At 46.6% G+C, this 13,072-nt stretch overlaps 2 protein-coding genes across 2 annotated transcripts; one reads left to right on the top strand and one right to left on the bottom strand.

The window, feature by feature from the left end:
• Positions 1 to 10,802: 10,802 nt before the first annotated feature.
• GGS23DRAFT_259632 (uncharacterized protein) lies at positions 10,803 to 11,804 on the bottom strand. Its single transcript, XM_051512343.1, has 2 exons — positions 11,359 to 11,804; positions 10,803 to 11,224 (listed from the first exon to the last, which is right to left on the bottom strand). Exons 1-2 carry the CDS (start codon positions 11,649 to 11,651, stop codon positions 10,948 to 10,950), a joined length of 570 nt encoding a protein of 189 aa, XP_051368477.1. The 5' UTR covers positions 11,652 to 11,804; the 3' UTR covers positions 10,803 to 10,947.
• Positions 11,773 to 12,359, top strand: GGS23DRAFT_259623 (uncharacterized protein). Its single transcript, XM_051512342.1, has one exon. The coding sequence runs from the start codon at positions 11,895 to 11,897 to the stop codon at positions 12,258 to 12,260; it is 366 nt and encodes a 121-aa protein (XP_051368478.1). The 5' UTR covers positions 11,773 to 11,894; the 3' UTR covers positions 12,261 to 12,359.
• The last annotated feature ends 713 nt before the right edge of the window (positions 12,360 to 13,072 follow it).

Below are 13,072 nucleotides of genomic sequence, written 5' to 3' on the forward strand. Positions count from 1 at the left end.
TTTAGCTAAGCTCGCTATCGCGAGCCTAGCTAGGGGGTATATTACATAAAGAGCTACTTATATATGGCTCCCTACTCCTTCTCGAGTTACTCGCTTACCTAACATAGCTCCTAGCTCGCTTATATAACATAGCTCGTAGCTCCCTATCGTTTATATATAGGTAGCTCGTATCTCCTTTATTAATCTCCTTCCTTTTTAAATAGTTAGTTAATTTACCTTCTTCTTCCTATCTTCCGTTACTCCTAAGAAATAACCTTAGTACCTACGTAGCTCTCCTAATCTACGTATTAATATAATTATTATTAGCCTTTATCCGGCCTTAGTATTAATAAAGGAATAGCGGGTCGTATAAGTTATTGTAATTTATATTAAGGCGCTCGTACGTCCTTTATATAATAGGTAGATAACTATAAAGGGGCTACCCTAATTATTATAAGCTTTATTTATTTATACGAAATATACTATACTATTAGCGGTTCGAGGAAGCGGTTAATATCGAGGACTAAATACTATTCCGAGTAACGGTAGTATCGCGACGAAAGTTCTCCCGGGTTTTACGGGTTCCTCCGTATAGTAAATAAATAACCATATAAGGGATATCTTAATCGGTATAAACGCGGTCCGATCGTCGTATTATATCGTAATATCGATAACTTAATGGCGTTATAGGTATTAAGGGCTAGGTAATATCCTAGCGGTAGTAGTATCGTAAAAGTTCCCGGGTTTATACGTACCTCCTTATAGCAAATGAATAACTATAAAGCGGGATATTCTATTTAACGTAGAACGCGGACTACTTTACGGGTTATCTAGCGGCGCCGACGGCGATCGGTATCCTTTAAATCCTAATAACGTAATAAAAACTCCGTAAACTAAAGGTTAAGGGGTCGAAAAAGTTATAAAGTAGTCGCTACTAAGGAGGAGTAAAGCGTACGCGATACTAAAGACCCGGATATATTTACTCGAAAGTATATTCTATCGAAGACTATAATACGTACGATGGTCTAAGATAAATGAAATTAATATCACTATATTAATCGAGAAATAAGGAATCTAATATAATTATCGTATCTTAGCTATACCTTTTAGTCGTAGAGATATAGTAGTCGCTAGCCCGAGGATATAAGAGGTAAAGGGAGAAAAGGGATAAAACGTAAAAGTTACTTATTCGGTTATAGCGGTACGACGAAGTAACTTAAGCGCTTATAACTAAAATAAATATATTAATCAGAGAACGACGAATCTCATAGTAAAAACGAATCTTTAATTAAGATAAAAAATAGCAAAGATAGCAATCTAATTAAGTAATGAATTAAATAATAAGCATAGCATGTTCCGTACTTGCGGGAGCTATAGTTACTTTATATAGGCATAAGGCCTATCGTAGCGTGTTACGTAATGTATTAAGAGGGTATGTCTTACCGTACCACTATAATAGTTATTCTCCTTATTCTACGCCTTCTTAAAGTATCTTACTATCGTAAGGGGACATAACTCGTTTAGTACTTTCGTAAGTAGGATATCGTAATACGTTTACTTTTATTAGTTCCTAATAGGTATAGGTAATTAACGGGGCGGTTCGGATCCTAGTATCCGGGGTAGCTTAGTTCCCGGCGTACGCGATTATTTCATTGGAAAGAAGAAAGCGTAACCTCCTAGGACTTAGCCGGGTTCCTATCCTTTATTTAGGTAGCCTAGTTAAAGGGATTAATATCCTAAGGTCTAGCTAGGTCCTAGTCCCGGGGAGACGTATTAATTTCCTTAGGGGGGCATTATTCTCTCCCGGGTTCGCTTATCCCTTTCTATTAACGGATACGGCTAAGGAAGGGATAGGGGTAGCATCTATAGGTTATACTACCCGTACGGATTATACTACGTAGGGAAGCTTTAGGGTAGATATAGGTACGGTTAATATCCGTATAACGGATACCCTAGGGGTAGGTATAGCGGATACCCTAGGGGTAGATATAGCGGATACGGGTATCTGGCGAGAGGAGGGGGAGATGTGAAATATAATAACTAAGGTACCTAAGGTAGTTAAGGAGGCGGAAGCGCTCGAGGCGCCTACGGCGGAGGTACTTATTAATGAGGTACGTCTTACCGGGGAGGAGAAGGAGGAGGTACGTCGGCTCGGGAGGAGTTATTAAGCGTCGTCGGGTTATTATTTCGGGGAGAGGGGTTAGGTTATTAAGGTTAATCGGTTCGAGGCGCTAGTAAGGGGTTAAAAGGTAATCCCTATTAGCTTCCTAGTAATCCTACCGGTTATACCTCTAGCATAGGTACGAGTAAAGACCCTAAGTAAAAGAAGCTATACGGATTAGTAGGAATAAACGGAGGATTACCTCTATAAGTTACTCTCCGGAAAGGGATAGAAGTTTATTACTCTAACGACTCCGCTACTACCTAACCGAACTATAACGAAGCTAGCCGAAAACGGCCGGAGATATTTATTAGTTCTAGATAAACGTAGCCTTAATCGGTATAGATTATTAGTATTCTTTAAGCTAACGCATTAGGCTACTTTTTCTTAGTTATTTGTAGTTCCTTAAAATCCTATATAAGCGGTTCCCGTACCGATACGAGCTCGGCGAGTTCCTTAGAGTACTTAAAATTACTCCTACCGACGTAGATCCCTTACTTCATTAGCGCATTCCTTAAGCTTATTCGTAATAACGCCGGCATCGCCTCGAAATCGTTTTCTATATACCTCGTAAAACGTCCTTAATATTCCTCCAAAGTTTCGTCTGGAGTATAGGCGTTAAGAATACTAATATTAATAGCTTCGATATCTATAACCGTTATAAGTACCTATGTTAACTTCTATTAGGTCGTCGCTTATTCCGTATTAATTTCTTCCTATCTAATTACTATGGGGTTAAAGAATCGAACGAGTAATAAAGGTCGTCTCGAGATAAGCTTAATAAGGTCGATTAATTACTTTCGTACTTCTAGATACTCGCGTACGTCTAGCAGTTACGACGGTACCTCTGGTTATTACTATAAGGCTCGCTTTACTCGGGCGGCGCCCTAGGCCGACGTTTCTAGTCTCTTTTAATCTAATATATCGGTTATTAATAAACGCGGAGATTGAAAAAAGAAAAAAAAAAAAGACAGCTTATCCGTTAAAGATGGAGGAGATAATGGGGTTATAGGGGAAGGATAAGTTAATCGTAAGAAACGGGAGGAGGTTAGTAGTTTTGGAAGATTTTTTTTACTAGTATCGCTTATATTACTACGGTAATAATAACTCTTCCGATTAAGGTAGCAGTAACTCTTCTAACCTTACTAATCTATACTATTATCTATCTAGCAATATTAATTAGTGTTAGTAGGTACGTACGTATAATATAAAGCAAAGTAAATAAGATAATATAAAAGCTTAGGGTAAGACGATATATATTGTAATGTCTATCTTTCGAGGTCTCTACCTGAGTCGTAAGGCCTAGGGGGCAGGCCTCTTATACGTACTACTCATGGCCGGCTAGATACATGGATACATAATAACCATCAACCCCTTTTTATAACACGCGCTTAAAGGCATCCGTTCTTTACCGATTAGTTTATTTTAATTACAAGAGGCTTGCCGATAGCTCCGATCGCCCTTGTTTTATCCCTGCCAGCTAGTGTAGTGGTGCGGTAGATCTAGGCTACGTAGCCTTTTCGATATGTATTTATATAGGTCGCGTACTTATATTTTCATTAGCTAGACTTAAACCTATAGATATTATAGCCTATAGTTATTTATTCGTTTCTTACTATGCCTTTTTAGCCATCCTCCTTTTGCCTTTTTCTTAGTCCCTTTCCTAGCTGCCGTTTTTAGCTGGCCGATTAACCGATTATAGCTGTTTATAGCTATGATCTTGGGTTGATCGGCATTGGGCTAGTTGTTAGTAGTTGGGTAGCCCTTTTCGTGCCTCCGTTAGCGTGCTTACGCTGCTCCTGTTTAGTGGCGACCACCTAGTAACTCGTTCTTACCTTAGCCTTAGGAGCGACCTTTTGCGACCGTTTTTGTAGTTATTAGGTTTAGGATACGACGATTAGGAGATTCCCTGTTTTTCAGTTGATTAGGAGCTGTTTTCGTGGCTCTAGAGCCGTTTTCGTGGCTTTCGGATTGAGCCTTTTTAGGCTATAGCCTGAATTTTTAGGTGGCTGGATTAATAGGGAGGGCAGATAACTATGGCGACCATTAATAACTACGCCCTCCTATTAGCTTTTGATTAGCTTACCTAAAAGCTCGTTCGCCGATTAGTGGATCTATCTTATCCTCGTTTCTTAATTATTTCTTTTAAAGGAGCTATGCCCGTTTTCGTCTGGTTTTGCCTCCGTCGTTTTTTAAGTGCCTAGATGGTAGTTTTTCGCCCTTAGTTGATCTGATTAAGTTACCGCTACTACCCCTTTTTATAATATACTCGTACGCGCTTGAAGGCATCCGTTCTTTACCGATTAGTTTATTTTAATTGCAAGAGGTTTGCCGATAGTTCCGATTGCCTTTGTTTTATTCCTTTTAGTTAGTTACGGTACCTGGGGAGGTTTCTCCTTCCTAACCGATAGGTGCTACGATGCCTTTATACGAAGATACCGACAGACCTTATACCTACGTTATAAGCCTGATCGGGGACGTACCGATTAGGATTAAGAGACCTATATAAACGATACCGCGATATACGAATTGAATAGGATATTGAATAAGAAAGCCTAGAAATAGCTATAGGAAAGAAATAAGTTATAGGTTAATGCCCGGAGACCCCTCTTATCGCCTTTACCGATATGTGGTTGGTAGGAAGAGCCTAGAGAGCCCCTAGAACTACGTATAGGGGAGGGATCGAGGGTTAAGGGAAGCCCGGTAGATGCTGCCGGACGAATATAAGAACGGTTATACGAGAATAGCCAGAAACGAGTTATAGAAACGGGTATGAATAGAATATATTAGTTAGTTTATAGGATTAGGAATTAGTTGAAAAGGATCGGTAAAAGATAGTTATGGATAAGAAGGACGGGATTACGTTATATCGTATGGGGATTATTTCTTTCGTTTCTTACGGGAGCTACGCTTGTTTTACCTGCCCGTTATAGTTTCTGTTTTCCGATTGATCTTTTGTTTCTTGATGGCCCTGATGGACCTGGCTCGCTCCTAGTTAATTAGGGTTAATTAGGAATAGGTTAATTAGGTTAATTTATAGGTTATAGCTCCGCTAGCCTAGTTATTCTTATTATTAGATCTTTCCTATTATTTCCTGTTAATCGTTAATTGAACTGGCTTAGCTCTTAGTTAGTAGCGATTGAATAGGTTTAGGATTAATTAGGTTTAGGTTTAGGATTAGGTACGGCTGTAGTTAGTTACCTATCCCACTACCTACTTATTGCTATTGTAATCGCTTAGTTAACCTATTTCTTTCTAACTTATCCTATTAGCCTTTAATTAAACTGGCTAGCTTTTAGTTAATTAGGGTTAATCGGGATTAGGTTGATTAGGTTTAATAGGAACGAGAGCTACCGTACCTGTTACTATTAGGAGTTTAATTGCTCCTTACGGATTAATTAAACTAGGGAGGCTGTAGTAGTGCGGTGGATCTAGGCTACGTAGCCTTTTCGATGTATATTTATATAGGTCGCGTACTTATATTTTCATTAGCTAGACTTAGACCTATAGATATTACAGCCTATAGCTATTTATTCGTTTCTTGCTATGCCTTTCTAGCTATCCTCCTTTTGCCCTTTTCTTAGTCCCTTTCCTAGCTACCGTTTTTAGCTGGCCGATTAACCGATTATAGCTATTTATAGCTATGATCTTGGGTTAATCGGTACTGGGCTAGTTATTAGCAGTTAGGTAGCCCTTTTCGTGCCTCCGTTAGCGTGCCTACGCTGCTCCTGTTTACTAGTTACGGTACCTAGGGAGGTTTCTCCTCTCCAACCGATAGGTACTACGATGCCCTTAGAAGATACCGATAGACCTTATACCTACGAACCTGATCGGGGACCTACCGATTAACGCGAAGACCTATATAGACGATACTGCGATACGAGATAGATACGATATTAAATAAGACAGCCTAGAAATAGTTACAGAATAGTTAGGATTATCTAAAGACTCCTCTTGTCGCCCTTATCGATATGTGGTTAGTAGGAAAAGCCTAGAGAGCCCCTAGAATCACGTACAGGGGAGGGATCGAGGGTTAAGGGAAGCCTGGTAGATGCTGCCGGACGAATATAGGAACGGTTACTAGAAACGAGTTATAGAAACGGGCATTAAATAGGATATATCAATTAGTTTATAGGATTAGGAATTAGTTAAAAAGGATCGGCAATAGCTATGAACGAGAAGGACGGAGATTACGTTGCATCGTATGGGATTATTTCTTTGTTTCTCACAGGAGCTACGCTTGTTTTACCTGCCCCGTTATAGTTCCTATTTTCTTATTAATCACTGTTATTTCTTAATAGCCTTAATGGAGCTGGCTCGCTCTTAATTAATTAGGGTTAATTAGGAATAGGTTAATTAGGTTAGTTTATAGGTTATAGCTCCACCAGCCTAGTTCTTATTATCAGATCTTTCCTATTTCCTATTAATCGTTAATTAAACTAGCTTAGCTCCTAGTTAGCAGCGATTGAATAGGTTCGAGATTGATTAGGTTTAGGCATAGTTAGGCACAGTTGTAGTTACCTACTCTACTACCTACTTATTGCTATTGCAATCGTTCCTAGTTAACCTACCTAACTTATTATATTAGCCTTTAATTAAACTGGCTAGCTTTTAGTTAATTAGGGTTAATCGGGATCAGGATTAGGTTGAATAGGAACGAGACCTACCGTACCTATTATATTGGGAGTTTAATTACTCCTTACGGATCAATTGAACTAGGGAGGCTATAGTAGTGCGGTGGATCTAGGCTACGTAGCCTTTTCGATGTCTATTTATATGGGTCGCGTACTTATATTTTCATTAGTTAGACTTAGGCCTATAGCTATTACGACCTGCAGCTATTTACTCGTTTCTTACCATACCTTTCTAGCTATCCTCGTTACCCGTTTCTAGTCCCTCTTTCTCTCTTTCTTTTTTTCCTTTCCCAGCTGCCGTTTTTAGCTAGCCGATTAACCGATTATAGCTATTTATAGCTATGATCTTAGGTTAATCGATACTAGGCTAGTTGTTAGCAGTTAGGCAGTCCTTGTTTCGTGCCTCCGTTAGCGTGCCCACGCTGCTCCTGTTCAATATAACTTTTTATATTATTAAATAAAATTTTCGAAACATTCATATATTAATTTAATTCAGTTAATTAATTACATAAGTAAATTTCAGATTTTTTGATCTTTTCCCGGCTTTTTATAGAGATAAATCCTTTATATGTAAACCTATATAAAATACCCGCTCGCGAAGGGGTAGCTCGCAGAGGGGTGGTCTAGCTTATTGAGAAGGAAGCTATCAGAAGTTCAGTCCCCACTCCTGAGTTACGCGAAGTTAGGATTTGGGTTGCGGTGGCTCGTGGCTCGTGTATCGTGGCTAGTGAACGACGGGATGTGGCTAGTGGCCTCCCCGCATAACCAGGTAATGGCCGAATGCGGTTAAGAGACTGCCAGTGAGCCGCCTGATTGGTCCCGAAATCCCGCCGTGTCCGGTCCCGGGCGGAACCAAATTTCCGAGCTTGATAAGCAGATATCGTCCTCCTTCCTACCCACCCCCGAAGCAACGTCCACGTCATCCTCGTCCAGCCCGAGTGTCTATGAGTACGGAAACAGTAGGCAGAGGGAAAAGAGACGAGTTGCTCCAACGGCCTGGTTCTGGTAAGCCACCGCCCCCCGCTCGCTAGTGGCGCGAGCGATAGACTTACACCCGCACGGCTGCCGAGACGTCATGCAATCCGCCGGATACGGTGCCTTGACGCTGCGCCCCCCCTGACGGCCCAACACATAATACTAGAGAGTATCCCCCTCTCGGCAGAGGATTGACCGTCAGCTTCTCCAAGCGCAGGTAGGATCCCAACCTTCGTGTCTTGAAATGAAACAGATGCTGAGCATGGGACCCTGACGAGGCTAACGGCGCGGGACGGGAGCCCATGGCACCTAGCGTTCGGAGGCTAATACTTACACGAGGTAGCAGGTCCGGGGGCCTCGAAGCATTCTGTCGCGTTCGATCCGCTTCGCAAAGTATAACCAATGATGATTCTTACGTAGCATTCGAATTTCGGATCCCGTCTTCGGTGTCGGCGCACGAGTTGATACTGTGTACGAAATCGTATAGGTCAGATTTCGTCGTCGCGGCTCGTACGTATACACGCTGCAGTGTAACAGACCGACGCGGTCCTGGAAAATGGTTCACGCCCCTGTCAGCCAATTTTAAACCTGCCCTTCGTCGACTTCCCCTTCTCATACCCGATATGTTACCACCCGCCCGCGGCGCCACAACTGCTACCATGGTTTCTCCGAGCGCCTAACTCGGCCTGCCCCAACCCACCGACTCGCACCGGTCGACGACCAAGTTGCTCCCGTGTCTTGGCACTGGGCTGGCAACGTGGAGTGTCGCCACTGCCGTTGGAGACGAACACGCCGCCGAAGTTGTCGGCGACCTCCTACACCGGTAGCCGTAGGGGAGGACGCCGTGACGCTCCCACCGGTGACGATATCAGTCAGGGGTCGATGTACTGCGTGGCCTTAGATTACGACTCGATGTGACATAGCCGTTGCTCCCCCCCCGGCACCCACAGAACTAAGGACGGACTCGTCGGGTCGAGACACAACAACTATACGGTCTTAGGAGCAACCAGCTCACAATTTCGGAAGGTAGTTATAGCGTAAATGATAGGGGCAGGGAAACAACAAGGGTACCTTCTTCGGGCCTACATTCCCGGGCACGTTCGTTCTGCGCACGGTGTTCTTCAGACGTATCCTGGAACGGCGAATGCCTAACCCACGCTCGAGCACGCGCGCTCGTCTGGGCATGGCTTACTCGACTCCCGCGGCGAGCATGGAACTATTGGTTTCCTTCGCGGCAGCGCCAATCTTTTCACCCCGATAAACCGACCCATCACCGGGTGAGACGAGCCGCAAGCGTTCGAATCTGCAGCCGATGATCGTCGAGCAAAGCTTTTTTGGCACCCATGCGCGACCGGGGCACGGATGGGGTAGGGATGCGAATAAGCAGTGCAGCGCGGCGTGACCCCTGGCCGTCGCCAGCCAATCGGGCTCTTTCGACCGTCCAACAACTGAGAGTCGCGGGGGCGATTGCGCAAACGGCGAGAGAGAGGGAGAGTCTTATACCTACGTAGCGGCGGTCAGAAAGCCAGAGAAGCCCATGCCACTACCCCTTGGCCGCCTCCCAGCGCCAGCCTATCACGACGCGTCGCGGCGCTGGAAATAACTGTATTCGTCCATGGTTACAGTCTGGGGAAGTGTCAGATCGATCCTGGTCGATCCTCGCCAGGATCGAACGCCGAACGACGGCAATCAGCTGATCACCGTCCATTCCAAGCCTACGGACGGAGAGGCCAAACCGCAGAACAGCGACTATACGACTTGGCAAATGAAATTGGCCGCGCAGTTGGTTCGTCTGCCAATAGTGCGGACGACCGGGTGGTATGGACGGAGAGGTAGCACGGGATCCTCACCGTTCAATCAATTAATTAATCGATCGGTCGACGCGCGAGCCCGCCAATTAATCCCTCTCCTAGGCGGCGATCGTCGCATGGTGACATACACTTTGCGTTGTGTAGGTAACCTCATCTATCGCCTCGGCGACGATAGTGTGTGTCGAAGTAGTAACGCCTCGCCCTGCTCCCGTGTCCGCCACTTCTCTCGGCGCACCCGCTGGGGTGGTTGTAGCGCCGTCCACCTCGTTACAGCTTTCCCGTTACACTCGGAACAGCGTCACACTTCCCCGCCGCCCTGGGTCACGCACGTTTCCGGGGCGCACCACAACGCCGGGGAAGCCGAGTATTTTTAGATCACCCCCCCCTTTCCTCGGAACCAATCGGTGCATGCATTCGTCGTGCCGTTCTTGGGTCCTAGTGAAACGGGAAAAAGCTCGGCCTGCCCAAGGCTCTGGTAGCGTTGGTATGGTCGACTTGGGCCAGAGCCCCGGGAGCTATGACGGGGGCGGTGAAAAGCCCCCCCCCCCCCTGGCAAGGTCCCGCTTATGGTGACGCTCGTCCGCGTCTTACGCAGGCTGGGTATGGGGTACTTGGGCATCACATGTGTATTGTCATGTGTGGTGTGTGCCTGCAGCGTGTCTGTACCGCACCCGTTGTGCGGTGCCAGGAAATTTGCCAATGGGCACTTTTCCGTCCGCAGCGGATCGCGTGGAACGGCCTTTCCGAGAGGGCAGGTTTCTACTAGCGAGACAGGCCAACAGCTCTCGCCGGAATGTTTCTCGGATGGGCGCCAGCCGATAGGCCGCGGGCACGGGCGTGCGCCAAGCACAGATGCTTTCGATTGCCGGTGGGTTCTGAAAGACGTAAGGTCCCGAGAGAGGCATATCCCAACTATCAAAAAAAAGCAAGAAGCATTCCAGCATGATCATAATTTTAGATGGGAAAATGGAGAATTCGGACCAACGGCAAGGTGGCTCATGCGGAGGACGTTGGCACTGACGTTGTCAGGAATAATACCACCAATAATAGGCCGAAACGCTCATTTTGGCGACGTGTGTAAAGGTGGCCGTTGTTGAGCTTGATGAATCCATGACAGCCTCAGCGGCTGGGGAGTCGCCCAGGAACATGTAGTAGAATGATACTATGAAACATGGGATGTGTATACATGATGTATATATATATGTATGGATAAATATATTCGTAAAAACTCCACATACGTTCTGGTATAGCAACAAAGGACATTTAAACGCCACCTTGCACCCAGCACTTACGCTATCTTACTCTACCCACGCCAGCCTCCTGCTCCGCCGGGATAACACGGGCCGGCGGGCCCTCTATCAGCCTGTCTCCTCTCTCCTCTCCGTTGCTATGGTTCCAAGAGAGCGTCGACGCGCTCCCAGAACCTGGGGTCGATCTCTTCCTTGAGCAGCCGGGCCTGCTCGGGGTTCCGGAGGAACTCGACGTCGGTCTCGGGGATTCTCATGTTGGACCGCAGGCGCGAGCGGATGATCTGGCGGCGGGTGGCGGCGTCTAGCGGCTCGCGGCTCCTCTTGGTGGCTGGCGGGGGCTGGCGGGCCTGGTAAAAGGGGCGGCGCTCCAGCTCGAGGCGGAACCGGTGCGGCAGCGGCTTCTGGACGGCGACACTGCGCGCGGGGGAAGGGGGGGAAGGGAGGGGTCAGTCAGCAACGAGCACGGCGGCGGCGGCGGCAACGCCCGGCGGCCACTTATAAAAAACGTCCGGGCCCCGGGCTTTTTTTTTTTTTTCTCTCTCACTTACAACGATGTACCGGTCCATTTGAACCACAGGACGGGGACGGCAGCCTCGCCACCGGTGCACTGGCCGTGGTCGAGGAGGAAGTAGCACGTGCGATTGTCATAGCCGAAGTTGGCGAGGTGCGAGCTCCAGCGGTCCCGGCGGTGGTCGAAGTCCCGATCCCACAGGTGCCGGCAGATGAGGTTTTTCATGTTCCTACATCGCTCGCTGAACTCGTCGCCGGGGACGAGGTGGGTTTTGGTCTGGAGCACGACGCGCAGCGGGGAATTCGGCGGTGGCGGGTACTGGTCTAACATATTTTGGGCTGCTCAGCTTTCTCGGGGGGGGGCGGGCAAGTTATAAGTCCTGGGGGGTTTGCCGTGAGGCCAGATTTGAATCGCTTATTAGAATGAATTCCGTGGATCATCGCTCGAATTACCACGAATGTATTACCACCCCTTAACCCAAGTTGTGACCTGTGCGCTCGTCCAATCCCCAGGTTCTCCCCCCGGCACCCCACCGGAGTCAGCCTATCCTTCGGAATCAGGAGGAGTTGGCAAATGAGCGCACTCGTCACATCTCCCGTCCATCTCTTCCGTCGCGTGAACTACGCCCTGATTATTCTCACAGTCCTCGCACCCGGTCTCGTTCTCCCCCGGATTCGCCTCGCTCCAGTCCTCGCACGCATAGTAGCTCGCGAACGTCAAGTGCCCGCAGGTCCACCGTCTCCACACTTCCTCGCACATTTCGACGTGGTGAGAGCAACTCGCGCCGATTATACCCACGGAATGTCAGTCGGTAACTGCCTCCCATGTCGTCATCCAGCATGCATACCTCTGCTTGAACCTTGGCCAATTGCCGAGGCTCGGATGGATGGCCCAGGAGGTCGACGTTGGCGAGCTCGGAGGGGCCGGGAAGAAGGATAGCAGCAGACTATATTTATAGCGATTTCCCAGAGTTTCCTAGCAGCGAGTGGTGTGATGGATTCGGAGCGACGATAGTTGCTGCTGAACTTCGAACGGCTCATACTTATATATATATATATATTCATATATATATATATATCTGTGTATATATATATAAACATGCTATTATGATTACTGTTCTGTGGGAATCCCTTCAGGATGGAAGGTCACATTTCGAATACGACTCCATACCCTATCCTAATGAGAATCTCCTGCTCCAATCTAGGTACGAGGAAATCACCTATCAGACACACACACGCACGCAGTACATATCACAAGAAATCTTGCCCGCCATTCAAAGAGGGTCGGCGAATTCGCATTTCAGGTAGACGAAAAAAATCCCTCGAAAGCCATTCGGTTAACATGCAGGGTCACATCGCATCGCCCCTATCAGAGGGGAACTCGACGAGGAGCGTCTCGCCTAGCATTTGACGAGAGAAAAGCCAGCCACCTTAAAACCGAAATATAGCTGAGGGTGGATTGACCCCGTTTAACTCCCAGCTGAGCCCAATGCTTAGTACGTTTGTTATGACGAGGGGAGGCAATACAAAACAGCTGGGTCACCAGAATTCCGGTAACCGAGCAACGAATGGGCTAGGAGATGTGCGGACGCAAAAGAAAGCCTTGAAGGCAAATCCTATGTTGAAACTCCCGTAGCTCTATAGCCAGTTTGGTCTCTGGCGTAATATTATAACAGGTATGGAATACGCACATTCCGAGCGCACCTACCTATCGGCACCAAATGGTTCCAATTTGCATAGCTTTGATGACAA

The sequence above is a fragment of the Durotheca rogersii genome, assembly GCF_024521655.1.
Source record: "Durotheca rogersii strain YMJ 92031201 chromosome Unknown GGS23scaffold_28, whole genome shotgun sequence".
Lineage (NCBI taxonomy): Eukaryota > Fungi > Ascomycota > Sordariomycetes > Xylariales > Xylariaceae > Durotheca > Durotheca rogersii.

Coding starts and splice junctions, on each gene's coding strand:
- GGS23DRAFT_259623 (XM_051512342.1), top strand. CDS start 11,895: ATGAGCGCACTCGTCACATCTCCCGTCCATCTCTTCCGTCGCGTGAAC.
- GGS23DRAFT_259632 (XM_051512343.1), bottom strand. CDS start 11,651: ATGTTAGACCAGTACCCGCCACCGCCGAATTCCCCGCTGCGCGTCGTG. Junction 11,225..11,358: donor AAATGGACCGGTACATCGTT/GTAAGTGAGAGA, acceptor CCCCGCGCGCAG/TGTCGCCGTCCAGAAGCCGC.